We start from the raw sequence: 27,645 nt of genomic DNA on the forward strand, positions 1-27,645 counted from the left end.
GCTGGACTATATTTTAGAAAAAATGGAATGTTTATGATTAAGTTCTAAGTTCTAAGAACTTCAGGGCAGTTCCATGAACTTCACGAAAATGTCGTGATCTTAGATGAAACAAGATGAAGATCATATAACAGGTCCATTAACTTCAAACAAATTTCAGGTACTTTACAAGATGAAGAATCTCCAGAAATCTTCAGGTAGCTTTATAGACCTGAACCACTGCGACCAGTAATTTGAACTATTGTAGTATATCCCGTGTCCTTAGTTTAGTGCATGTCGCATTACTCCATCACTATTGAGAAATGATGAAGTATTCGTTTTTTTACAGTTGTTAGTCTTGCATTTATCACAAGGATCCGATTCTAATTGAAAGGTTCCGCTATTTATACCCTTCGGAGTGTTGGAACACCCTCCAAAGACGCGCCCCTTTGTCAGTCAAAATTGGATTCCTTAGCAACAAAATTAAGGAATAACACCGATAATGACCATGCATCAGAACCCTAGTCTTAACCACTTCAACCTAGGGAACAACGAATAGAAGATTAGGAATCACATATATGAAGACTAACTAACTCATTTTTTCCTTGTTTCAAGAGCATGGTTGTTGCGTGGTTGCGTGGTTGTTAGGTGGGCAAAGCCGAGTCTTATCACTATCAGCAAGGCATATAAAGTAACAAGGACTAAGATGTGTTCCTTTGATTACTGAAAAATCCTGCTCCCCTAGTTTGAAGTAGTCGGGACTAGGAATCGGTGGTAGATCTTACATCCCGTAACGTTCCACGAAAAGGTGATCTACCCACGTTACGGGGCACCAAGGTTAGAATCAAATAGACTTCGGTTAGGCATCTTGATGTCATTTTTGACAACTGTCAAATTTTCTGTTTCCGTTACGCTTCCGCCCACCCACAAAGTCCAGAAAACTTTCAAGAAGTTGACAGTCCCATGAATGTTCGGAAAATTGCGAGAACTTTAATAAAGGCACGAGAACATCAGGAACATTTTGAGAACTTTATGTTGGTTCCATTAATTACAGAAAAATTTCAAGAACCTTCAAAAAGTTTTGAGAATTTTAAGCGAATTCCAAGAATTTGAAGGAAGTTCTGAAAACTTCAGGGTAGTTCTGAGAGCGGGGCAGTTTTAAACCCATTTTTGGTCGGTTTCGATATCTTCAGGGCAGCTAGTTTTATTAAGCTCGGGGAAATTACATGAGTAGTACTGAAGTTGACAAATCTTCCTTTGAGTTTAATGATCTTAAGGGAAGCTGTGTGAACTTTGGGACAGTTTTGAGAACAACAGTGTAGTTCCATATACATCAGGAAAATTACGGGAAGTTCACAAGAGTTCCGAGAGGTTCAGGTAAATTTCGATAAATTAAAGGCAGTTCCATTAAATTCAGCAAAACTTACGAAAACCAAATATTAAAGATACCCCAGAGATCATTAGGGAGGCTTAGAGATCTTAAGAAACAAATTCACTGAAACTTCGAGAAATTCACGGAACAGAAGCTAAGAGATCTTTAAGACAGTTCAGGGCAATTTCAGGAACACCATCAGAAGAGTAACGAGAGCTTCAGAGATGTTTCAAGAACTTCAAGGAGGTCCTCAAAATGTTTAGGAACTATATGTAACCTTTATTATATTGCTTATTGCGCGGTTTATTGCTCATACAATATGCATATTTCATTATGTTATTTGGTGCAACAATGGTGGGATTGGGAAGGACCATCAGGGCACCCACTTTGTCGCGATTTGGACGGGGAGAGTGGAAATGCCAACTCTCTGTTGATAACATTTCGTGGATAAAGAGTGGGCTCTTTTCCCCACTAATTTCGGCATCTTCCTGCTTGGGAGATCACCTTTTTGACCAATTCAAGAGCAAATTTTCATTATGTCGTAAGTAACATTCGCACCGATCCGAGAAAAATAAAGTTTTGTTTTGCTGACCGAAAAGTTATTCCTTTTTCCAATTAAACACATATAATCGCACAGTGATAGCAATGTTTAACATATTTAGCCAGGTTTTAATCATACAAATGCAAATCGCTAGCTTTCATGCTAAAAAATACTGGTTTTTGAGTCAAATGTTATTATACGTCGTTTGGTGGCCCCTATTGTTACTTAAGTCAAAGTGTATTTACCAGGATATTCGGGAGAATTATCAATTACGTCTCCTTACGTGCAGCCCATTCATCATTATAGGACCACCAAAATCATCTAAGCAACAAACAGTTCGATTTATTCACTTTAATAATGAGCAAGCGAAACGACGAACGTACACTTTTCACGGATTTATCTGCGCTGTTACTTAAGACAAATGGCATCTCCATAGAAATCGGGTGACTTAAGTAACTTCGAAAATATTTTGATAAGAAGGTGATTACGTCAAAAAGCAATTTGACTGGTGAATAAATTTAAAAATGGGATTTGATCATATATTCAGACACTATATAGTGTAATAGCAGGAGCATCGATTGACACTGACAGCTCGACTTTGTTTACCTTTGTTACATTTGACGTAATGAAAAAAATTGGTCTTGAAATGTGCGAAAATGTTGCTGAAAGAAGATTCTTTACTGTCCCGTAGATGCGTATAGGCGACTTTACTTATCGATACCTATCCGCGCTACAATGGTTGGTAAACAACTATCATCACTATCATCATGCAAAAAAGTTCCGAAGAATGAAAGTAAATATCAAGGTCTTAGGGAAAGTTTAATTAATAGACGGTGGGATAATAAGGGGATTCCCAAGAACTTCAATAAACTTTCGGGATCTTCATGGAAGCTTTGAGCAATTCTAATTAGCAGGAATTTTTAAGAAGTTCTAAGAACTTCAGATATATCCAGACTTTTGTTAAAGCTAAAGATAAAGTTCAGAAAATTTCAGGAAATTTCACGCTCAGAGAAGTTAAGAAAACTTCAAAGAAGCTCAGAGATCTTGATTCCAAAAATCTCAAAGAATCTTAGGTCTACAGATTTTCTGGGAAGCTCAGAGATCTTAATGGCAAAGTCAATAGTTTTAGGAAATTCCACATTCGGGAAATCTAAAGATGAAGTTCCGAAAGTTTCAGAAAAGTCCAGAGAACATCAGGGACCTTAGAAAACTTCAAACAAGTTCAAAGAACTTCATTAAAATTGTGGAAACTTTAAATAAATTCCCAAAATATCAGGGAAATCTAGGTCTAAAGATTTTCCGGGAATCTCAGAGACCTTAAAGGCAGTGTCAATAACTACAGGAAAGTTTAGACTTTCCGGAAATCTAAAGATGACGTTCAGGAAATTTCAGAAAAGTCCAGAGAACATCAGGGAGGTTAAGAAAATTTCAAAGAAGTTTAGAGAACTTGAGCAAAATTGTGGAAACTTTAAAAACTTTTCAAAAAACTCAGGAAAGTCAGGTCTAGAGATTTTCCCGGATGCTGAGATACTTTAAGAGCAGTTCCATTAACTTTAGGAAATCCCAGGCTTTCCGGAAATCTAAAGACAAAGTACCGGAAATTTCAGGAAAGTCCAGAGAATAGCAGGGAATTTAAGAAAACTTCAAAGAAGTTCAGAGAGCTTGAGTAAAATTGTGGAAACTTTAAAAACTCAGGGAAGTAAGGCCTAAAGATTTTTGGGGAAGCTCAAGCCTTAAGGGCAGTGCTAATAGCTTCAGGCAAATCCAGACTTTTCGAAAATCTAAAGATGAAGTTCCGGAAATTTAAGGAAAGACCTGAGATTTTCCAGGAAGTTTATTGATTTTTAGGACAATTTCGTTTATTTGAGGGCAATTCCAAAAATCAGGGAAGATCAGAGATCCTCAAGGCAGTTAAATTAGCAAATAAATAGCAGAAATTTAACAGAAGTTTCAAGAAACTTTGGGTATTTCCGAAAAGATCAGTTAATTCCGAGATATTCAAGGATGTACAAAGAACTTCAGAGAAAGGTTGATGTTTTAATGTCTTGTTCAGGCTACAGAGTAGCAACATTTTTTTTTTTAATTCTTTATTAAAGAGATTTTTAGCCTTAGGCTAGTTCATCTCTAAAAGAGTAGCAACATGTTATAGCGCTATCTTGATGGTTGTTTCCGTGTTGAAATTTTTTGTCAACCGTTATAACATGTTATAACTCTGTAGTCTGAACGTACTCTAAGACTGTTTAATTTTTTACAGGGATGTTTGGAGTAATTCAAGGAAATCAGAGAACTTCAGAGCAGATCAAGATGTACCGAGGGTAGACCATGAATATCAGGAAAACTGTTGAAACGATAGACTGCCTATAATCGCATATCAGTCCCATATGGATTTCCGTCAATATTAAGATAACAAAGTAATCCACTATCAATTGGCATCTACTTTCATATTTCGTGATAAAACTACATTTTTCGCTGATATAACACAGCATGCAAGCTTCATTGTAAATGGTTTCAACTTGAAAAAATATAAACCAATTTATCTCCTTAATAAAGACAACCAAGCACCAACCAACCATAAACCAGTTTACTGATGATTTTTCAAATATTTACATGGGAATTGCACCTCGTACACACTAAGATTTTGTTTCCGTGTTCGGAAAATTTTTCCAAAATCAGAACAGCTGAACGTTCGGTAAAACTTTGACCTTCATTTTAAAGGCTATTGAATTTGAAAATAATATCAAAACATGTTCAACCTTGTTTAAATGATCAAATCTTGTCATTTTAGTGAAGATGTCAAAGTAGCTGAAAAGCAATTGAATTGAATTACATAAATTTTACCGAAAAGTTCAGCTGTTCAGATTTCGGTAAAAATTACCGAAGTCGGCGATAAATTCTAAGTGTGTAGCTTTAACTGCCATTTTCGCAATGCCTACTTTTTCCATATGGGACTGATATGGGATTATAGGCAGTAGAGAAGTTCAAAGAACTTCTTGAAAATTTAAGAAACTTCTGAGAAGTTTAAAGATTATCATTTGTTTCGTCACCAACGTTTCGTTCCAGAGATTGGGATCTTTATCAGGACTAGGGTTAGTTCAAGCGTTTTGCGCTACACGAAAGAGGGTACAACTTTATATCCTCTTCAAATGGTCAGCTTCAAAAACAGAAACATCGTACATTTAATATCGTAGCCAATAATCGAAACGCTAGTAATTTGAAGTTTTATGGCGAGCTGATTGCTGACAGAATTTTATCCTGGGTTTTAATTAGAGGGAATTGAATTTTGTGTACATTCTCAATTATGGGTATTTCTCAAAGGGATGGATTTGAGGTGGGCAGAAACGCTCATAATAAATCATTGGGTTTGGGGTTTTGAGGATTCTCGTCTGTGATATCTGCACGATTAAGCTTGACTCGGAAGCCCTGTTCCCCCATCCGACGGTTACGTCTGGAAAAAATATTGTATTTGCATGTAAATAAATGATTGTAACAATATAAAATTCGCTACTAGTACACTATGGACTACGGAACTACTCAACATCGTCTGGTAACTGGTGCCGCCGGCGTTGTACGTGGAATTGCAGCACTGCGTCGCAAACTGGATCACGTTCGGATAGTAGTGGTTCCAAAATTTGACCGGCCCGAAGCTCATCGTCGAGTGGTCGCTCATGTTGAACGAGCGGTCGATGATTAGCACGCCCGGTTCGTCGTTGGTGAACGTGTCCCACTTGATGTACACGCCAACCTGGGTCGGGTTGGTGAACTTGGCAAAGTTTGCCCACAGGGTCATCACGATGTCCGCCACCCGCTTGTCCGCACTGTCCCACTGCATCCCGTCGGCCAGCATCAACCAGTACGGAAGACCCCACAGGAAGATCAGTTCAAAGTTGTGCGGAACACCCATCCAATCGGGAATGTCCTTCACGGCAGCTTCCGTCCGTGGCTTTATGTCAAAGCGATACACGTACGTCTCTGCCAGCTGACTCATGTGCATTGCAAGCTCTATCGTTGGAGCTACAAACTTCCTCTCCGTTGCAAACTCAATATAGCGTCTCCGCAGCTTCATCGGATCCGTTGTGGGTGGATATGGTTTGTACTGAAACTGGATAGCATCCATCACGATCTCCATATTTCCCCCGCAAAGTGAATCGTTGAAATCCAACTGGTTCAAATCCATCATGACTGCATCCCCCAGCAACGTTTCGAACATCTCCGATCCGATGCCATGCTCCAGCATATCTCCCATCGCCAACTCCAAACCCTCTTCCATATCGGTATGCCCAATCATCAGGGGGACCTTCCTCAGCTTCCCCTGATGGACCAACATCATCGGCAAATCTGGTACGAACGGAGTCGTAGTATTACTGAGGCCACTATCCACGACCGGTCCCCAGTCAATTGCTGGTGAATTCTCTGCCAAAATCTGACCACCGACCCTGCGGAGGCAGTCGATCAAACTCGTCGTCGGTCGCCGAAAGCAACCGAAAGCCGTTGCTATCTCATCTAGGCCGGTAGCATAGTACTTGGGCATCTTAACCATTGAATCCAGCAGCACACTGCCGGACATGATAATCGCTTTGTGGAACATTTCTTCGGTCCATTCGCCGGAAGTTAGATGCAGCCCGACGCAAACCGCACCCGTCCCGTGGCCCATGATGGTGACTGATGCTTCGTTGCCGTTGAACAGCTTGATGTTACGCTTGATCCAGAGCAGTGCTGCCGATTGGTCCATGAGACCGAAGTTCCCCGGCGCCGAGCCGTCCATTGTGGTGAAGAACCCGAATATCCCCAGCCGATATTGTACGGTGATGACGATCAGTTTCTGCTTGAATACCATGTGGAATGGGTTCAACATGAAGGGGGTGTCTCCGTCAAAGTCCCCCGTGGGGAACCACACCAGCACCGAGTAGCCCTCGGTTGGCATCGTGGCTGGAATGAAAGAGAGATAAGGGAAAAGGGTGAAAGGTGAGTGTTTAGCGTGTCTGTCGTGGCTATAAAGGATAATTGAGTTATTCTGGTTCATGATTAGCGGTAGGTATTTCCAATTTTGTTTAGGAAGATGACCGGGCTGATTATTAACTAGTCATTATCGATGTAATCTAATTGTCTTAGAAATGAATAAATGAGCAGTGACTGGTTGGCCGTTGGTCCTTATCGTAAATTTGATGCGTGACGACTGTCTTCATCACGTTAGTTATGCCGGGTGAACGAACGGATGCACGCACATATCATCAGTCGCGTGAACGAGTTAGAAAATCCACTAACTAGAAAATCCGTATTCAAGATGAGGTGGTTGGCGAGGGCGAGCATTCAATGATACATTCCCATTGTCATAAGGAGAAAATAAATACCTTAAATGTATATGATAAATCGTGCTAATTTACACCAAACATCACGTTACCAAGCTAACTTGTAAGAATAAAAAAAAAAAACATTCGCAAAGCAGAACCATTTTTTTCCGTCAAATTGAGATCAGTTCCTGATTGGTAAAATCAATGGTTTATATCAGTTTGACTGGAAAAACATGTTTCAGTAGTCGTAATGTCGAGATATGTGTGAATTTTCAATTAAATTTCATTTCATTTACTTCTTTGGCAGCTTTTCATAATCACTATCATTTTTCATTGAAAACATTGGATAATGCGGTTAGTTTTGCTCTCACCACTAAGTACTGTTCACTTTATAAAACGGATTCACACTTTAAATCACAACTTTTTTGCTTGTCTACTTAGGTGGATGATTCCTTCGGCAAGTATGAAGCTGTATTTGTTAGCATCATTGCGAAAATCAATTATCAGTGTTCACTCGGCTATCGACAAAAGCAGGCCACTCTCGATGTGTGCCACGCGATCGTCTGTTTTCTCGGCAGCAACTCCTCATTGTTTTTCATCGGTCGATGCGTCGTCGACTTTGGAAAGCAACCGTTTCGTGATGAGTGTTGACCACGTTTTGCGTCCATTGCTGCAATGGAAGCGCTTTGCCCCACGATGGCGTAACTGCCATACAATGAAACCACTGGAAGCGGCTCCAGTTCTGATGGAGGAGGCTTTTTGGATAGCGGAAGATAAAGTGTTTATTGTGTTGTACCTTTTGACTATAGTTTTAAGTTGTATTGTATAGTGACCAAGAATCCTCGGCTCTGCAATTGAGTTGACCCTCAGTTACCGACGCGATTGGTTCGTTCTTGTTTTGCTCTTCTGCAGCAAATCCGGTACTTGTAGTGCGCTACGTATTCATTATAAATAATGGAAAACGGACCCTCATCAGTCAGTAGGATAAGATTATATCCCAAAACTGCAAACCCTCCATACATTGTTTTTTTTACGATAAATGAAATGTTCAATAAACGCATTTCATATTGAAGAATTTCTCAGCTCTGGTACTATCTTTGGTTCCAAGCTAATCAATGCACCCCTCGAAACATATGAAAACGAACCCCTCATTTTATTTGTCAAACTTTCTTAGTGAATCAAAACAAACATAGTGTTTAATTTATATTTATAAAAAAAGGCGTTAATCGTTTACTGGGGACCAATAGGCTAGTCAAGTAGTGAGCCAATTTAAAATTGTTAGCTTCACCGGTTGGTTATACCATCTACCAGAGCTGCGGCACAGCTGCGGGTACAGCTTTCATCGTGATGGGTGAAATGCAGAAGCGCGTGATTGGGTGGTGGCCAATCGATAGCAGAATGTGCAAGTTGAGGATCAAATGCCGTTTCTTCAATGGCATCACAATCAACGTGCACAGCCCTCACTTAGCAAGTGACGATGACGATAAAGACGCTTTTTACGCGCAGTTGGAACGGGAATACGACAGCTGCCCAAGCCATGACGTCAAAATCGTTATCGGAGATATTAACGCTCAGGTCGGCCAGGAGGAGGAATTCAGACCGGCTATAGGAAAGTTCAGCACTCACCAACTAACGAACGCCAACAGCCTCAGACTCATCGATTTCGCCGCCTCTAAGAACATGGCCATACGTAACATCTACACCTGGAGATCACCGCAGCAGACAGAATCGCAAATCGACCACATTTTGATGGACGGAAGGACTCAGATCTCGGAAATTATCGCCACGGTACAATCTGGAGCGACTGAAGCTGCCCGAAGTCGCAACTGATTACGCGCAATGCCTCGACGCAGCGTTGCCGGATGAAGGAGAGCTCACCGAAGCACCTCTTGAGGGCTGCTGGAACAACGTGAAATCAGCCTGCGGAAATCAAGTGCTGCCATTGGGTTTGTAGAACGGAATTGACGCAACAATTGCTTCGACGAGGAGTGTGAGACGGTTTTGGACGAGAAGAACGCAGCGCGGTCGAGGCTGCTGCACCAAGGAACCCGTCAAAATTTGGAGCGAAGCCTGCAAGAGCAGGAGCGCGAAGAAATACAGCAGCTGTATCGTTCTCACGAAACGCGCAAGTTCTACGAGAAACTCAACACATCCCGCAAAGGCTTTGTGCCGCGAGCCTAATGTGTTGGAATATCTTAACGGACGAACGTGAGGTGATTGAAGGGTGGAAGCATCACTACGATGAACATCTGAACGGCGCAGAGGCGGAGGACCAAGGCAGCAGGAGGAATGGCTTCGTCGGTACAGCAGATGAGGGGCCAGCTTCCACGATAGGTGAAGTTAAGGGTGCTATCCGACAGCTTAAGAACAACAAAGCAGCTGGGAAAGATGGTATCGGAGCGGAATTTATTAAAATGGGCCCGGATAAGTTGGCCACTTGTCTGCACCGACTGATTGTCAGGATCTGGGATACAGAACAGCTACCGGAGCAGTGGAAGGAGGGAATAATATGTCTAATTAATAAAAAAAAAGGCGACAAGCTAGAATGTGAGAACTATCGAGCGATCACTATTCTCAACGCGGCCTACAAAATGCTTTTCCAGATCATCTTTCGCCATCTATCGCCGCTAGCAAGCAGATTTGTGGGAAGTTATCAAGCCGGTTTTATGAACGGGCGATCGAAAACGGACCAAATCTTTATGTTGCGGCAGATCCTCCAAAAGTGTCGTGAATATCAAGTTCCTATGCATCACCTATTCCTCGATTTCAAAGCCGATTAGGCGCAGACTGATCAGGGCTACGATGGATGGTGTTCAGTGCTGCTCGAAGATATCGGGTGCGTTATCGGACCCGTTTGAAACTCGCAAAGGACTTTGACAAGGCGATGGTCTCTCCTGCCTCCTGTTCAACATTGCGCTAGAAGGTGTTATGACACGTGCGGGCTTTAACATGCGGGGCACGATAGGCAGAAGCGTGACAATCGACGAAGATCTGTTCGAGGTGGTGAATGAATTGTTGTACCTCGGATCATTGGTGACGTCGGATAACAACTGCAGCAGAGAAATTCGTAGACGCATAATTGCCGGAAGTTCGCCGGCGCCGGTGGTGTAGTGGTAAGCGTGACTGCTTTCTAACACCCCGATGGGTCTGGGTTCAATCCCAGCCGAGGTCGGTGGGATTTTTCTGATTTTTCACGTCTTCCTTCGGAAGGGAAGTAAAGCCGTTGGTCCCAGCCCATGTGTGTTGAATGGGTATGATATCCTACGCAGGTGTGGAAGCTGCCTTCCTGCACATTCGATTGCCGTCAATGAATGGCAATCGATGTCCGTCGATGATTGGCACTAGATTGCGGAACAGAGACCGACGTTAAAGAAAGGAAAGAAGAATTACCGGAAGTCGTGCTTACTACGAACTCCAAAAGACCCTGAGGTCGAGTAAACTTCACCCCCGTACTAAATGTACCATTAGACGTTGATAAGAACCGTAAATCTCTACGGGCACGAGGCGTGGCCGATGCTCGAGGAGGACCCGCAAGCACTGGGTGTTTTCGAACGACGAGAGCTTAGAACCATCTTTGGCGGGGTATGTGAGAACGGTGTATGGAGGAGAAAGATGAACCACGAGCTGACGCAACTCTATGGCGAACCCTGTATCCAGAAAGTCGTGAAAGCTGAACGGGTACAATTGGCGGACCACGTTGTAAGAATGCCGGACAACATTCCTTTTAAAATGGTGTTTGCCTCGAATCCGGCCGGTACAAGACGCAGAGGAGCACAGGGAGCAAGGTGGTTAAACCAAGTGGAGCAAGATTTAGGAAGTGTGGGACGGTCAAGAAATTGGAGACAAGCAGCCACGAACCGAGTTAGTTGGCGTAACATTGTGACGCAGGTACTGTTCTTCAAAAGAAGCATAAGAAATTCCAAATCAGACAGAAAAACATGCGGGAGATTGTGTACACCAGCTTCAAGGAACGTGGATCACATCTTTCGAAGCAAGCAAGTGATACATGTCAGGAAGAAAAACTTCTACACAGTGTTGGCGAAATCAGAATTCAATTGATATTTTTCCGCTCTCATGCGCTCGCAATATCACGCGTGATATTGGAACAAAATATCATGCTTGATATTGATTTTACAAGCTCCTTTGATATTGCGAGACTATTCACAACGTGCAAAAATCAAGCTGAGAGTTGACTCGACACAAAAATGATTCCATTGCACATCATTTTTTTAGAAAGAGAAAGCATAGTTTGCTATCTCTTTTTAATTTTCACCGATGGCAGACGCGAAGGGACTGCTGCAACTTGCTGGTAAATATCACGGCCTTCATGTGACAATGAGAAAACAGGTCCTCTCACTATCACGAGACGAAACTACCTATCATAAGCTTTCTTGTCATTTTTCAATGATCAAGCATTCATGAGAATAATTCTTATGTGGTTTTGACATCAACATTTCTAACTGATTTAGATTAATTTAAGAATGTAACCGTATGTAATCCGTAGAGTGAATTTATTATTAAGATTTCCTCGGTACAAGTAACTTTCAAAGCAATAAATAAGCTAGTAATTACGATGATCACAACACTGTCACGTTCTGTCATGACAAAAAATTCGATGAGATTTTGAAGAAAATCTCTATCATCGTTTTCTCATCCGATGATAGTGACAGAAGTATCTCTGTAAATATCGCGTGAAATCTTTCATTGAAAATGACATTTGCCAGCCCTGGCTGCAAGCCGTTATGGAAGTTTCGGTTGCATTCGGGTGTAAAGCAAAAATCATTAAACTCAATCTCACCACAGTTTGGTGAGATTTGCAGTTGGTGAGTTTTGTTAGGTTGATATTCCGAGCTGCGATATCACAGCTTGCAAAATCAACCGCAGTTGTTTGTTTGTTGATTTTTGTCTATGAAAATCAAGCGTGATCTTGGGCGTTGGTGAGATTTGATTTTTTGATATTTTCCCAACACTGCTACTACACGAATCGGGATCTTCCAAATGATTTGCAAAGTAAATTTAGTGGGCTTTCTGGGCATAAGCCTTTTTTGACGTAGGACTACGTCTGTGGTTTCTATATGGGGGTACACTTTGTGAAAACCGAAAATGGAACATGTAACAAATTTATGAAAGATTTTGAACGTTAATAACTCTGCTGCCCCTGGACCAATTTCAATAATTTTATCACCAATCGATCAGAAATATTTTAACGCATCTGTTAAGTTTAAAATTTATCATCTTAAGACTTTATCATTTTTCAAAATGTTATTATTGAAATTTGCACGAATGTGCAATTGTTACTATACTTAAAATTATCACCGATTGCCTGCGAAAAGCGATTTCCCTAGCACAGATTTCACAGTTGAATTCCATCCGGTCTTACCAAACGGTGTTTATTCAATCACCGCGTGGTGAGTGGCGGTGTTCTCCAGTACATAACGAAAGGCTCCCCGCAAGCAGCTAGCTATCAAGGCTGCCCTCAACCGCTGATCGGATTCAGTCCAATCACCGTGTGTGGTAGTGTCCGGTCGTCTGCATCAGCAGCAGCAGCAGTGCTTTCGGCGCATGGCGTTGAACATTGTTCTCAAGTACACAACGAAAGGCTGCCTGCAAGCAGTGAGCTGCAGCCCACATGAGCATCCATAGAAAGAGGAAGAAGCCGCACCGCTATTGATCGGAATGAGTAGCTCTTCGTGAGTCATACTAAAGCGCGTCATACCAAAGAGTATAAACAGAAAGTATAAACTCGGCTCAAATTCCTATTCATACACAAAACACAAGCTCCTGCTGCAGTTAAAAAATAAAATTTATTACATAAGACCGCGTAGTCCTACGTCACCAGTGCGGGCTGTCTCTTGTAGTATTTTTTTGGAAGGGTGACGGGTCATTGTAAAATTCTACCCATGAAAGTGAGTATTATCGTTCAATGTGGAACTTTTAATTGCTTGGGTGGTTGCCAATTCTGTTCAAGAGATTCCTGACATCCACATTTACAGAGAAATACGAAATTCAATTTAAGCTTTCGTAGATATAATAATGTTTTCTCAATAATAACAACGTAACAAGGTATACAACTATTCTACTAAAACGCCTATAAATCAATAAAGAATACGGTTTCATATCAGTCTTTTGTTCATCATCTATCCTAGACTAGGTCTTGTCCATCTGAACAACTTTACCGAAGAAGGAAACGCTCTATCTCAGCAGTGCTCAGCTGAAGGCATATGGTGGGTCAAATTGCAAGTTTCTACGTTAAGTATGGGCCACAATCAGCGCCGTAGTAAGGGGATGTCAAAAACGACCAAGGGTTACAAGCTAAAAAATATTTTGATATTAGTTCCACGAATCATAAACAATATTTCTAATATAAAAATGTGACAGATTTTCTGCGTTCTACAATTAAGTTGATATTTTGAAGTTCAAGATCTCGAAAGATTTCCAAAGTCTCATTAAGACTTAAGACTTAAGGTTGAACGCCATTTTTACCCCTGTTGAATTTTGGAAATTGAAAGATTGCAGTAAGACATTTTATTAGAAACCATGAGCTTGAAAAAGAACTTGGGATCTGTCTAGAACTTGGATGAATTCATAGAATAAAAATGTAAATGGAATCTCAATTCGAATTGGCATAATTTGAAGGTTATTCCAAAATGATCTCCTAGGAAATTCTGCAAAGTAGTTTTAACCATGCAGACCAGCTGTGTCAAATCACCGAAAAATGAGTGGATTTTTTGCAAGCGAATGAAAGAGAAAGTTTAACTTTAATTGATCTGAGTTTTAATGGTGTCTCAGGAACCACTTTTCTTCTATCTGGTGATGCATAAACATTTTAAAAATGTCAATGGAAATTGTTGAAAAACAATCATGTTTCAATAATGTGTTTTTTGTGCGTGCACTCAGTGAAACTCCGAGAAGACTAGAAAGTTATTCTGAAAAGAAATTTAAATGCTTTGTGAGGAAAGCTTCCGGTATTCTTTTTTGATAAGTGTAGTAGAATTGCATGGTGATTCTGAAGAGAATTCCAATGACATTGTGAAACAAATGTCCAGAACATTTTCAAATAATCTTCGAGAAGAGCTTAAAGAGAATACAGAGTTTAATTCCAAACTATATCCAAATCTCCACAACTCCAAGTGAATTCTGACAAGAGTTTTAAGGAATTCTGACATAATTTGAATCTGAAGTTAATTTGATTCCAAAGGAATCCTTGGAAGAATTAAAAATTTTAGCAGAAGTTTCAATTTACATTCCATATAAGCAGGGTGGCCAGATTTTTTTTTTTCATTATCGGTAGCTTCTCAACACTTTTATCGGTAGTTATCGGTAGGCCATCTGAAGAAGGCTTTCCCGATACTTGAAACCTTTGTGAGCGGGGGGGGGGGGACTGTCCTTCAGTTCTTCTGCTTTAAACGTGTCGAAATCAATATTTCTAATTATAATGCTAATTCTGACTACAAGGAAAACACAACACATAGGTATTGAACATTTTTCAAGATTACTAAAAATCTGTGATTCTCGGTAGGAAAACTAAAAAATCGGTAGTTTTTGACCTTTTGCCTGTGAATCGGTAGGCATCCCGAAAATCGGTAGATCTGGCCACCCTGTAAGTGCACACTCACAATATCTGAGAATAGTTTATCGTTTATTTGTTAAGGCTAATTCGCAGTAGCATCACGGATCCGGACTTCATTTTTTACAGGAGGACAGTGTCATGATAGTTTTAAGGAGAATTCAAAAAAACTAAAATATATTGATCGAAATTTTAAGGAATATTTTAACGGAATTGAGATACAAGTTATAACGGCATATTATGACAAATCCGTGAAAAATTAAAAAAAAAAATCGAGAGTATTTCTAAAATAATTCTGAACGAAGAATCTAATGAGTATTTCAAGGGAGTCTCAATCTGATAATAGTTCCAAAGGAATTTTATGGTGGATTCAAATTCGAAGCATAGTATCTTGCGAGTCACGAAGAAGATTCCTAGGAGATTATCAAAGAATTTCTGGAAACATTCCAAGCCAACTTTTGAAACGAAGCCCATTGAAATGATTAAATTTTTTAATGATAGTTGTAAAGAGCTTCGAATTTAGACAGAATAACTAAGGAATACTAAGGTGAGTTCCTAGGAAAACATCAAGAAGTTCTTTGTGTGATGTGCACAATTGACTGAATGGATTACCATTCAGTCATAGTGCAATATCCATTGATGAACCCCTCGATGAGCTGTCAACTGGATGAACAGGATGAATCTATTCATCCTCTTTAATCTGACCACCCAACGACGCTTCAATCAGCAAGCATCTCGTTCGTCATCTTTCGTCCCAGTGCAGTGCAGTGCAATAGGTAGGTTGTGCCTGCTCTCCAAAAGGGTTGGGTGATTCCGGTGGGATACGGTCCAAACCTCACATTGGCGATCCTGCCAGGTTTTAGCTACTATTCAGTGCTAAAATAAATTGAACCATTTCCATTAGAATCACCCAACGATTTGAGAGGGCTAAGAAGTGGAAATTGAAGTGTTATTTAAAAGAAAGGCTAGTCGTAAAGTCCCACGTGTATATTCGTCAAATTTTCGTCTGGTCTATGAGAAAGTGTGAAGCGCGAACCGCGAACCGCGAGTGGAATGGAATGATACCAACAAAAAAAAAAGTGTGCATTGACAATGTTCCTGAGAAGACATTTTGTTTTGCTTTGTGCGTTTGTTTTTTTTCTTCGTTACGTTGCCTTTCAAAAGTGATAATAGTTTCCTGCAGTGTAGTATGATTGCCGTGTTGTCTTAGTATAATCATTTTTGCTGCAATCATAACAGGTATCAAACCTGTGGTGCACACTTAAAAAAAATCATGTAAATTTAGGTGCTCTGAGACTGACATATACGAGCGTCATTTTTGACATAAAATTGAGTCGTAATAGACGCAAAACTCAGCTCAATCAAACGTACTTTTCGTCGAGTACCGAACTTTTCAGTCTCGGAGCACTTAATTTTACATGACATGTTTGCTTACGTCTCATCCTTTATGTCAAAGATGGATTCCGTCACGTGTAAAATTAGGTATTTCTAAGTGTGTGGGACGCCCGTGGAAAAAGTGGTTCAAGACGGCTAAGTCATGTAATCATTGCCACGGTGTGGGACGCCCGGTGGAATGATTATTCAGTGATTGGACGACAACGAAGAAAAATCTTCCGCGGAGTGGGACGCCTGAAGGAAGATAAGTATGCCACGAAGTGGGACGCTCGTTGGTGAACAGTGGTGTCAGATGCCCACTAGAAGACTATCTTTGCCATGGTGTGGGACGCCCTGTGGAAAGATTACTGCAAACCTTTAGTGACGAAGTGGGACGTTCGTAAGAAGGTTTGTGGATTTGTTTTTCCACAAGTTGGAACGCCCGTTGGAAAGCTACTTCCGGAAGTAGTAAAGGATTTTTTTTAATATACGTTCTACCGGAACATTCACTCGAAGAAGGCAGATCTTGTGAATCACCAGGTTATTTAGCGTGGTGGGACACCCGCTCAGAAAGGCAAGTCGTGAGGATTGCCTGAGTGTGGCGGAACACCCACTCGAAGAAGGCGGATCTTGAGGATCTCCAGGTTATTGAGCATGGCGGGACACATGCTCAGAAAAGGCAAGTCGTGATGATTGCCTGAGTGTTTCAGAACACCCACTCAAAGAAGGCGGATCTTGGGAATCGCCAAGTTATTGAGCGTGACGGGACACCCGCTCAGGAAAGGCATGTCGTGAGGATTTCCTGAGTGTTGTGGGTCACCCACTCGAAAGGGCAGATCTTCAGGAATAAATTCGCTCAGGAATAGGTTGTCGATGATAGAATGACGCGGGAGAATCTCGAAGAGACGTATCTGAGTATGTTGAGTTACTCGATCATGAGTGCCTTAGTTTGAGGATTACTAGAAGGTAAAAAGGTGATTCGTGATGATAGCTAGAAAAATATAATTTAATTGATTGCCCTTTCTGACAGTTGAACGTAGTTAGAAGTGAGACACCGATTCTGAAGAGAAGAATGAATCGATTAAAAGGATTAGAAAGTTGAGGTTTCCATCATTGTACATTTACTGAGATCCAGAATATTGGATCAGAATACCGAATAGATTCATACGGGACATGAAATTCACTGATCAGATCTCTTGAAGCTAAGCCGGATGCGGCGGTTTCGATTCCCTTTCAGGTCGAGGGAATATTTCGGGTCGGAAATTTACTCGACTTCCCTGGGCATAGAGTATCATTATGCTTGCCATACAATATATAAATTCATGCATTGATATTGGCATCGAATGCTCTCAATTAATAAATGTGGAAGTGCATTTAGAACACTAAGTTGAGAGCACGCAGTAAGCTAATATGCGCTAAGCAATTAGCTTGAAATGCGAATAAGAAGAAGAACAAGAATCTCATGAAGCTTTTGCTAACTTAGTGGCTACAGTATTTGTCAGTATTTGTGCAGCAAATGCTAAAGTCATCAATATTTTCTTTTTGATTGAGTTATTCCTATAAAAGAGTTTAATTGCAAAAAAAAAGACCCAGATTTTATCCACAGATTCTGTTTTAACTTTATATTTGTTAAGACGAGGGAATAGGACAATTTATTGCAATAAATCGATTGGAATTTCTCTGAATAAATTTACAGCCATCCGGTAGCAGTAACTACTCCAGTGTACAGATTTATTCAAATATCGTTTTAATGAAAGATATACTTCACTTCTTTGGATGTATTATATTTCAAAAACAGATTTGGCACTTCTGCAATGGCATGCGTGAATTTTGAGGAGAGTTTGAATTTAAGGCAATGAAGATTAGAAAGCAAGTTATAAAAACTGACAAGAATGCAAAATTCTCAGAAATCTTGATGTTTGATTACTAGAAATCATTTCCAAAACTTCAGATTAAAAAAAAAGTTGAGCACGTTTCTTCGGGACCTTCTGGTCTTATAGTTAGTATGGTAGCGTTATGGTTTGCCACTTGTCATCCGCAGCTAGATTTCCATTTTTTTGGGACTTTTACTAAGACGCTATGAATCCAGTTGGCTGAAGAAGTTGCGGTGTATCAGATATTAAAGAAAAAATGAACTTTGTGCAGGTATCATGGGGTCAACATCACAGACAATATAGGCTGTTGAAATGGACTGATATTATTTAAAGAAAAACAAGCACCCTAAAGCTATGAGCACCAGCGATTTTTTTTCTCGTTTTTCTTGAGAGAAGGAGTGGGATGTGATGTGCACAATTGACTGAATGGATTACCATTCAGTCATAGTGCAATATCCATTGATGAACCCCTCGATGAGCTGTCAACTGGATGAACAGGATGAATCTATTCATCCTCTTTAATCTGACCACCCAACGACGCTTCAATCAGCAAGCATCTCGTTCGTCATCTTTCGTCCCAGTGCAGTGCAGTGCAATAGGTAGGTTGTGCCTGCTCTCCAAAAGGGTTGGGTGATTCCGGTGGGATACGGTCCAAACCTCACACTTTGAACAATTTAAATTTAATTCTGAGCATAATGACTATTATGAAATCACAAAACACATGAACCATCTTTGAAAAGTTTTGTCAGCTGGCGGGCATACATCCACAGATTGAAAGCATCCCGTGGGTCGAACAAAATCACTCGGCGGGCCACATGAAGCCCGTGGTCCGCTGAATAAGCACCACTGTTCTATCTAGTCCATATGTTAAGTTAGGACAACAATTCAAAATGAATGTCACACTAGAGCAACCTTGTAAGTGAATTCTGAACTGAACTCTTTACCATAGGATACGTTTTGTCCATCTGTACAACTTTGCCTAAGACAGGAACCTTCTATCTAGTCAAGATGTTAAGTTAGGGCAAACATCGCAATGTTCTGAAAACTGACAAACTAGCCCGACTCTACCCTGCTAGGGAACTATCACTTGTTAATAAGAGAATCGATCAATGCAGATAGGACCTTTTGAAATGTTTATCTAGAATTTCCATCAAGGCAAACCGTTCCTTTAACTGTGAAAAGAAAAATGGCGAAACAATGAAAATAATCCATTCTTACACGGGTGAAGTTCGAGAAAAGGAAAATCCCAGAGCCTGTGATTAAAACTGCTGCACGCAAAGCTCGAATTAGTATGAAAGTGAAAAAAAACTGCACCATGAGCAATACATTTCTATTTTACCACCTACATTCTGCCGGAAGGCGACGCTAACTCACTAGGGCAATAGTGTGAATATTTCTCAATAATTTGAAACCTTAACCCCCTTAACCCCTTTGATAACATTGTTAGAATTCAGGTTTCGGTTGGGGTGATTTCTTGTCGATTATGAGGATGAACGAATTTAGAGTGTACTGCTGTCGAGCTAATGAAAATTATTTACTTATAGCAGAAACAGACTCTGAGGGTGAATGTACTAATTTACCTACGCTAAATATAGAGTAGAGCGTTGTTTCTTGTGTCGAAGGGGAAAACTCAGTTCAAGAGGTCAACGGGACGAAAGGCTACGACTGGACCGGACAGTTCCTAAGTATATGTTGTGACTTTCTGCTCCGCTGGCTGGCTGGATGGCGTTCCTACGACGGTTTCACCCTTCTTCTTTTTTTTTTCAAACACATTGCATGAAATAGCAATAAGAACGGACACGCAATAGGTACAGGCGATTAATGTGTGCGGTAGAAGAAGCGCGAAAAAATGGGCGCCATCAACGTCCACGTGGTTTTGACGGTAGTTTGCCTAACTGGACACAGCGGCGGAAGTGGCCATTCGTTTCGGATTCTTTGTCCCAGGTACTTGGAATAGCTCAATTAAAAAGCAATTTTCCCGGGGGAGGGGGTTGGATTCTTAAAAGTGGTCATTTTTTTAGCCACCTCCAGGATCAGTACCTGTCTGCAGCAAAGTAGGTTAACCGTAAGCAATAAGGAACTTTCGTTTCCAACCGACTGCAGTTACCGGTTTAGTTCCCGGGACTTTGCCTTGGGATTGATTTATATCCCTTTCAGCAGCAGAGGGGTAAATGTCTCCAGAACAGGCACAACTATTGAAAAGGAACAGCTCGAATCAAAGCAGAAGAGCGTCGTCGGTCGTTGTGTAGAACCATCCACATCGCGTGCCTCTGTTCCGGAATGGTTGGTATGGGGCGAAGATTATCACAATTTGCATATCGATTTTCGGAGGGGAAATTTTCGTTACTACACATTCTTCATTCAGTGGTATTTCCTGCGGGGCTGTGGGCGGGTTGACAGGGCCTTACGTTCTCCTTGCCATTGCAAACCGAGTTCCCTTCACCGTCAAGTTCTTCCTGAGGGTCGACGCAAGCTGCTTTGTTTTTACCTTGCAGGATTCATACACACGTAGATTTGACATAGCAGAAAAAAAACGAACCAAAGAAGACGACGACGCCTCTCTGGCCTATGCACTGATTGGTATCTATTCATAAATGGGCTCTTTTCTTTATTATATTTATACGCTGCTGTTGTTGCTGCAGCATAGTTTAACGAAATTCAAATTGTTGCGATTACCGAGGAGTTCCTGTGAAGGTCCGTCCTTTCATAAATGTCAGTCGATGCATGAGCGAGAATTTGCTTCTTCAAGGTTAGAGCAGTTACCTATTCGAAGGCGGAATTTTTCGGAAAAAAAACAGTTTTGTGTGTGTGTGGCTTTTGCCGTTGCAAATAGTTTAGAAGCTTTACCGGTAACCCTGGAGTAAATATTCCATGACAATGGGAAGAAATTACGAAATATTTTCTTTATAAAATGGCCCTAGCGAAAGGTGTACGAAAATTGTTCGCATGAGAAATCGTATGAAACTGTATACGTAGAAAATTTCTTGATGATTTTTACTTAGTTCTATTAAATTTATAAATTGGCCACATCTACCTGTTCCAAGGACACCGGATAGCCTGTGTGTTCCTAGTACACATGGGCAGTGGTAAACATTATGTTTGCAAGTTACAACACATTCAGCCGTTTTGAAATGCAATGCAGATGCATTTTACGACATCTATTGAGAAAAACACACCCGTACAAATTTGACCAAACCTTGATCATTCCGACGCCGATTTTGAGTGTTCAATTCAAATTCCAATCCTAGATTTGTAGCCGGATTCACGCTTTGATTTCATGTGTCGTATTATGGAAATTCGCCCTTGAAAGGAACTGGAAATTATCGTAGCTGTACCCGGAACATGTTCGGATGTGTCTAATGTGATCATCATTGATGTTCTTTTTGAATTCTCATGTGATTTGAGGTGTGACTATGATGGGTTGAAAACGATTAACACCGGTTGTAGATTCACGAACCGTATTCACCGGAATATGTTCCGGCCATATCTCCGAAACCAGTTGACCGATTCTAAAAATATTCAATATCGTTCTATGAGGTAGCAATACCTGCACCGAAGTGGACGAAACAATCACCAAAATGTAAGCTAAAGGCTGATCAAAAGAAAAGGGGTACGCCCCTTGCGCACCGCTAACACACCTCTATGGTTGGGAATCGAAAATCTTTGACAGTGGTTTGTTTACACTTCTATAGAGAACAACTGGTGCAAGTTTGATCAAAGTAGTCGATCGCGTTCAGAAATAACGTCAAATGGAACTCGAAAGAAGAAAAAAATATTTTGCACAAACACCTGGAAAATCTGGAGTGGCCCGGTTCCAAGCTGGCTAATGTGCTGAAGATGCCCAAAACAACAGTTTGTCGAGTGCTCAAAACATCCAAGAAAACCCTGAGTGTGGAACATCCTTGCCAGGGAAGAATACAAATCGTACAAAGTAAGTAAACATCCGAACCGGCACATGAAGCAGAATTCCGTGGCCAAAAGCGTGCAAGGCTCTTGTACGACCGTGTTTTAACGAAACACAAGGGCTGCACTTTGATCGATCACGAAACATACGTCAAACTCTATTTTTAGCATCTTCCCGGTCAAAAGTTTTACATCGCTATTGGACGTGGGGATGTGCCGGTAAGATTCAAGTTCGTATTCGCTGACAAGTTCGCGAAGAAGGTCGTGATTTGGTAAGCGATTTGCAGTTTTGGCCTGAAAACGGAGCCATTCGTCACATCCTCGACATCCCAAGTTTACATCGATTAATGCCTGAAAAAGCGTGTATTGCCGTTCATCCGCAAGCGAGCTCTTTCCCAATGGAAACCCTTCCAAAAAGTCTCGATTCATGAAACGTGTCACGGAACACAAGCCTTCGATGAATTGTTTTTTTTTTACGTAGGACTACATTTTTGTGGACTAGACTGGGGAGCAAATCAAAACATGTGTAACGAAATAGTGTTAGGATTTAAAAGCTTATAACTTGGCCATTTATTGTTGGATTGAAATTCTTTTCACACTCTTTGATTCAGAATTAATGTAAAATTTGTTTGGGATACATATTAAAGTAATTTATCATTAGTAAACTATTAAAAATTGATCAATCTTTTAGGTCACAATCAACCAATCACGTACTCGCTCTCTATGAATATCGGGAGAACCGAGAGAGACAACCGGTTGCGAGGTTATATATTTTCCTCGATTTTCTAGGAAATACTTCTTGAATACTGTAGAAGCATAGAGGTAACTCTAATACCAGAAAGTCCCGAAGAAACGTGCTCAAAATTTTGGCTCAGCTCTGGTACCATAGAGGTAACTCTAAGACCAGAAGGTCCCGAAATAACGAGCTCAACTTTTTGGCTCAGCTCTGGTACTATCTTCGATCCTAAGCTAATCGATTTACTCCTCGAAACATAGGAAAATCCACTAACCCCTCATTTTATCAATCAAACTTTCATAGCGAATCAAAACAAACATATAGCGAATTCGTTTATTATCGAACTTTTTGTCAGTGCGAACCTCAACCTGAGCTGGGTTTTAAAAACAAACGATCAAACTGACGTTTGTCAGAAAACAAGCAGACCCAATCTTGATACCCGATCCAGGTTGGAACTGAATAATAAACGAATTCGCTAATAGTGTAGTACTGGAATTTATACAAGAATGGGGTACGTTAGTCGATTTGCTTGGGACCAATAGGCTAGTCAAGTAGTGAGCTAATTTAAAATCTTTAGTTTCGTATTGATTGTTGCTGGTACTATCTTCGGTCCCAAGCTAATCGATGCACCCCTCGAAACATCCATGAACCCCTCATTTTATCTGTCAAACTTTCATAGCTTATCAAAATAAACATAGTGTAGTACTAGAATTTCGACTGGAATGGGGTATGGTATGTTGGGATCAATAGACTAGTCAAGTAGTGAGCCAATTCAAAATCGTTAGTTTCCACCCGTTGGTAGAACCCCGTTGAATAGCTAAAATTGCATTTACACGGCACTCGAGCAATTTGTTAATCGTTCTACTGTATTCAATCCATCACCCAAAATTGCTTTGCATCCATCCGTAGTGCCTAGTCGTCTTGATTGCATAACTTTACGGGGCGTTCCTTTTGATATGTGACCTCGGTGGAAACTAAAAATCCTTTCTTGAACTTGACTTCTATTTGACATTCCCAGTTTGAGCACTCGCACTACTATACAATTATGCAGTAGACTATATAACAGTCTCGGGCATATCAAAATTACCTGCAGCGTTGACCTTGAACATGTTGGTTGACCACCCCATTAACGGCATCCTGACTCTTTTTTTTCATCGACAGCAACCGAATGGAAAGGTCTTACATAACCAAATTCTGCCTGCATTAGTTACATGAGTTGATTAATCAGTTCTGACTGCCAACCACCTCAGGAAGGACCATAAAAATGGTAATGAACGAATAATCACGACAGCGAGAATGAGATTCGGACATCACGTCATACACGAACAAATGATGGTAATTTGAATTAGAAAATCTAACATTTTCCCTGATGAACTCTTCCGGGTGAGGAAACATTAACGATAAGTTCGAAAGGATTTTCAATGTCAGCCAAGAATGCACGATGCTAATCAGCCACTCAATGGGTACACTGTGGACCACGCGGTTCAAAAGGTGAAGTTCAGGATCTCAAAGTGGCCCTCGTGGAAAAGTTTTCTCGTAATTTAATTTGAAAGTTACTCGATTCAACGGTGGAACGCAATGCGAAACGCACCATACCATACAAGCGATCCTATTGCCAATCGATGGTAATTGTTTGAAACTTTCCCATTCAATTCTGCAACCTGTTGCATTCGAAGTTTTTACTCCCGTAAACGCTGGTTGCCCCAGAAGGTATGGGAATTCCGAAGAAGTCAAAAATAAAATCGATAAATGAAAACTAAATTTTCTATAGCAACACGCTTTGCACGTACAAATGACCTGCCTACTTGGCGAAGGGGCGCATATTTTCACTGAACTACAAACCCATATTCTCGTCAAAGTCAGCCCAAGTTTGCCATGGTAGGTGTGCAACTGTGCATGGTACTGGGCGTTAGTTTTGATGATGAAGACAGCTCTGACAGCTGTACGGAACCGCGTGGTTCATGCATGCAAGCTAGAAGCCTTTTTGTGTTTCTTCTATTTGCTCGAGGTTTTATCGAGCTATTCAGTTTTCCAGTAACTGATGTTGGTTCAAAACAACGTCAAGTAAAATTGTCCGGTAGGATAAATTTGTGGGACCCATGTTGGAGATTCTAGACAAACCATGGCTATAAGATGCATTTCAATTTATTAAATTTTTCACGAACACACTAACTCAAGAACGGTATTTGAATTTATTTTGTCCAGCATGATTATTTTCCTGGAATACTGTAAACCGTAGAGTATTTAAATACAGCGGGAAATTTAAGTTTCCGGCAAGGTTGGAAAGATGATCAAGGCCTTCCAAATGGTGATGGTGAACAGGTAAATTTGGAATTCTTTCACAACGCTGCGCTAGTGTACATATGAACTTCCTGTTCATACAGTGAGTGAAATTCCTATGAGTGCATGGATGTTTTTCAAAATAATTGGATCCATTTTAGAATTTAACATGTCAATATTGGGCTTATGCCTATGTCATATTATTTGTTTAAATTTGAATTTGATCCTTGGTTTTAAATTTCCAATGAAATTTCTATAATTTTGCAGCAAAATTCTTATAAGCGCAGTAGTTTGTTAAAATTATTTGCCATACACTGTACCAAAACATCATCGTCCGTTCGAATGAATCCTCAGGCCATTGTAATCGAAACATCTAAATCGGTTTTTCGAATGATAGCTGACCGGATGACGGTTGTTTTGCAATCAGATCATGTTCCTTTCGAACACAGGATGACCATCGATAGATGTGAATGGGCCTCTGTTGAAATACGTAATGCTCCCTGTAGAATGATTGTCATCCCAAATTGAAATCCATATGGTATTGACTCAGCCCCATAATGCAAATAATCCAAAACGATGATTTAAATAATTCTATCGAACGTCATTTGCTGATGTGTGCTGACAAACGAGGTTGAAAGTAGATGCCTTCTCTTGTGTCGTGCCTCCGGTGGATATGATTACAGTACAACAGATTTGCTCAGCGCTGAAATATACCAAAAACATGAAGGCTCCTGGGTTTGACGGTATATTCAACTTGTTCTTTAAGACAGTCAGCATTAAAGTGCAGTCTCTTCTAACCGCTATCTTCTACTGATGCTGGAACAACACTACTTTCCATGCATCTTGAAAGTAGCAAAAATCATGCCAATCCGCAAACCTGGTAAGGATCCAATATTGCCTTCAAGCTACATACCAATCAGCCTCCTTTCAGCGCTGAGCAAATTGTTCGAGAAACTCATTCTCAATCGTTTGCTCAAATTTGTCAAGGAAAACAACATTCTCCTTCTGGAACAGTTTGGGTTCAGAAAGGGGCATTCCACCAATCACCAGCTAGTACAGGTGATGAATAACACACGAAGTAACAAAGCTGTATCCAAGTCCACAGCTATGGCCTTGCTAGACGTCGAAAAAGCGTTTGACAATGTTTGGCATGACGGACTTGTGTACAAGCTTTGTAACTTCAACTTCCCATTACATCTGGTTAAAATCACCCATAACTACCTCCAGCAAAGGTCGTTTAAGGTATTGTTGAATGGTTGTCTTTCAGACACGTTTTCCATCCCAGCGGGTGTTACGCAAGGATGTCTGTTGGACCCTTTGCTTTATAATATCTACACTTCAGACATGCCTCCCCTCGATGACGGTTGCGTGTTTTTCCTGTTCGCAGATGATACCGCAATAGCCGTCAAAGGAAGGATGCCTCGCGAAATAACGAACAAACTTCAACGATGCCTTAACGCCTTTGCTGATTATGCCACCACGTGGAAAATCAAAATCAATGCCTCCAAAACACAAGCGATCATGTTCCTCCATCGGCAATCGCCCAAACTGAAACCGGCTCCATCTTGTACTGTAATCATGGATGGCACAAGGGTTGAGTGGTCTGCTGAAGTAACCTATCTCGGGATGTTGTTCGATGAAAAGCTCCTTTTCCGTTTGCATGTAGAGAAAACAGTAGTCAAGTGTTCTGCCTTGGTTAGGTGTCTGTATCCGCAGATTTGCCGCAGATCCCGCCTCTCAAGGGTGCACAAACTAGCTGCCTACAAACAAATTATAGCACCTGCAATCCTCTACGCAGCTCTGGTGTGGGAATCATGTGCACAGACTCACAGGAACAAAATTCAGGTCGCACAGAATAGAGTGCTGAGGATGGTTCTTGATCGTCCTTTCGACACTAGAATAACAAATTTACACGAAGAGGCAGGAATTGCCAAAATAGATTCAAGAATTAACGAAATTAAGACTAAATTTGCAGAAAAATGTAATTTATCAGAACATGCTTTGATAAGCAATTTGTATATAGTAGGTTAGGTGTATATAGTAGTTGTAGGTTAGTTGTAGTTGTAAATAGTAGTTATAAGTAGTCTCCTTTTTCCAATTCAAATCAAACCAATCCCACCAAGGTGGTCATACTTTGAAATAGGCCTGATAGGACTAGTAACTGTAAATAATAATTAAAATCTCAAATGAACTAAAGTTGAAAAGACGCATCTGTGTCACTTGAAAAATTCATAAATGTAAACCACACAACACAAGAAATAAAGATCATTTTAAGTCAGTTTAAGTCAAGTGAAAAAAACCGACCTATCTGGTTGGTCTGTTCGCCATTCACGCCAAGCGTGTCACAATTATGCCAACGGACATTCAGCTGGCTCTTCGTATTTGTGGTGAACGCTCTTAATTTTTCCGTCGAAATCTATCAAAACCGGCCCTTTTCAGAGCCACTAAAAGATTCCACAAGAGAGTTGGGAAGGAAATTTCTGCTGCTTACAACTGATCGCATCACAGTGAATCCTGATCTAAAAATTGCAACCAGCAAGTGCCCTAGAACCAATAGCGATGCGATGCTATGACGATGACTGTAAGGGGCTTAGAAGTAGAAGGGTGAAAGCCAATTCGCTTTTTCAATTTCCTCTTTTGTGATGACCATAGCTTCCTATTTCGCACTATTTCTGCTATGCTCTTCTATCATCCACAACAATAAACGCATCAATGAATGTGTTTGCCGTCGAGT

At 40.7% G+C, this 27,645-nt stretch overlaps 1 protein-coding gene across 1 annotated transcript in view; it reads right to left on the reverse strand.

Annotated features, from left to right (window-relative positions):
* Positions 1-5,328: 5,328 nt before the first annotated feature.
* LOC135705071 (neuroligin-4, Y-linked) overlaps positions 5,329-27,645 on the reverse strand; it is a 33,836-nt gene continuing 11,519 nt past the window's right edge. The window contains exon 2 of the mRNA XM_065226640.1: positions 5,329-6,815. Coding sequence (XP_065082712.1) covers positions 5,329-6,815 — 1,487 coding nt within the window. The remainder of the gene's footprint in view (positions 6,816-27,645) is intronic.

The sequence above is a fragment of the Ochlerotatus camptorhynchus genome, unplaced genomic scaffold (genome assembly GCF_037179485.1).
Source record: "Ochlerotatus camptorhynchus isolate MF236.1 unplaced genomic scaffold, CSIRO-AGI_Acam_v1.1 ptg000257l, whole genome shotgun sequence".
NCBI lineage: Eukaryota > Metazoa > Arthropoda > Insecta > Diptera > Culicidae > Ochlerotatus > Ochlerotatus camptorhynchus.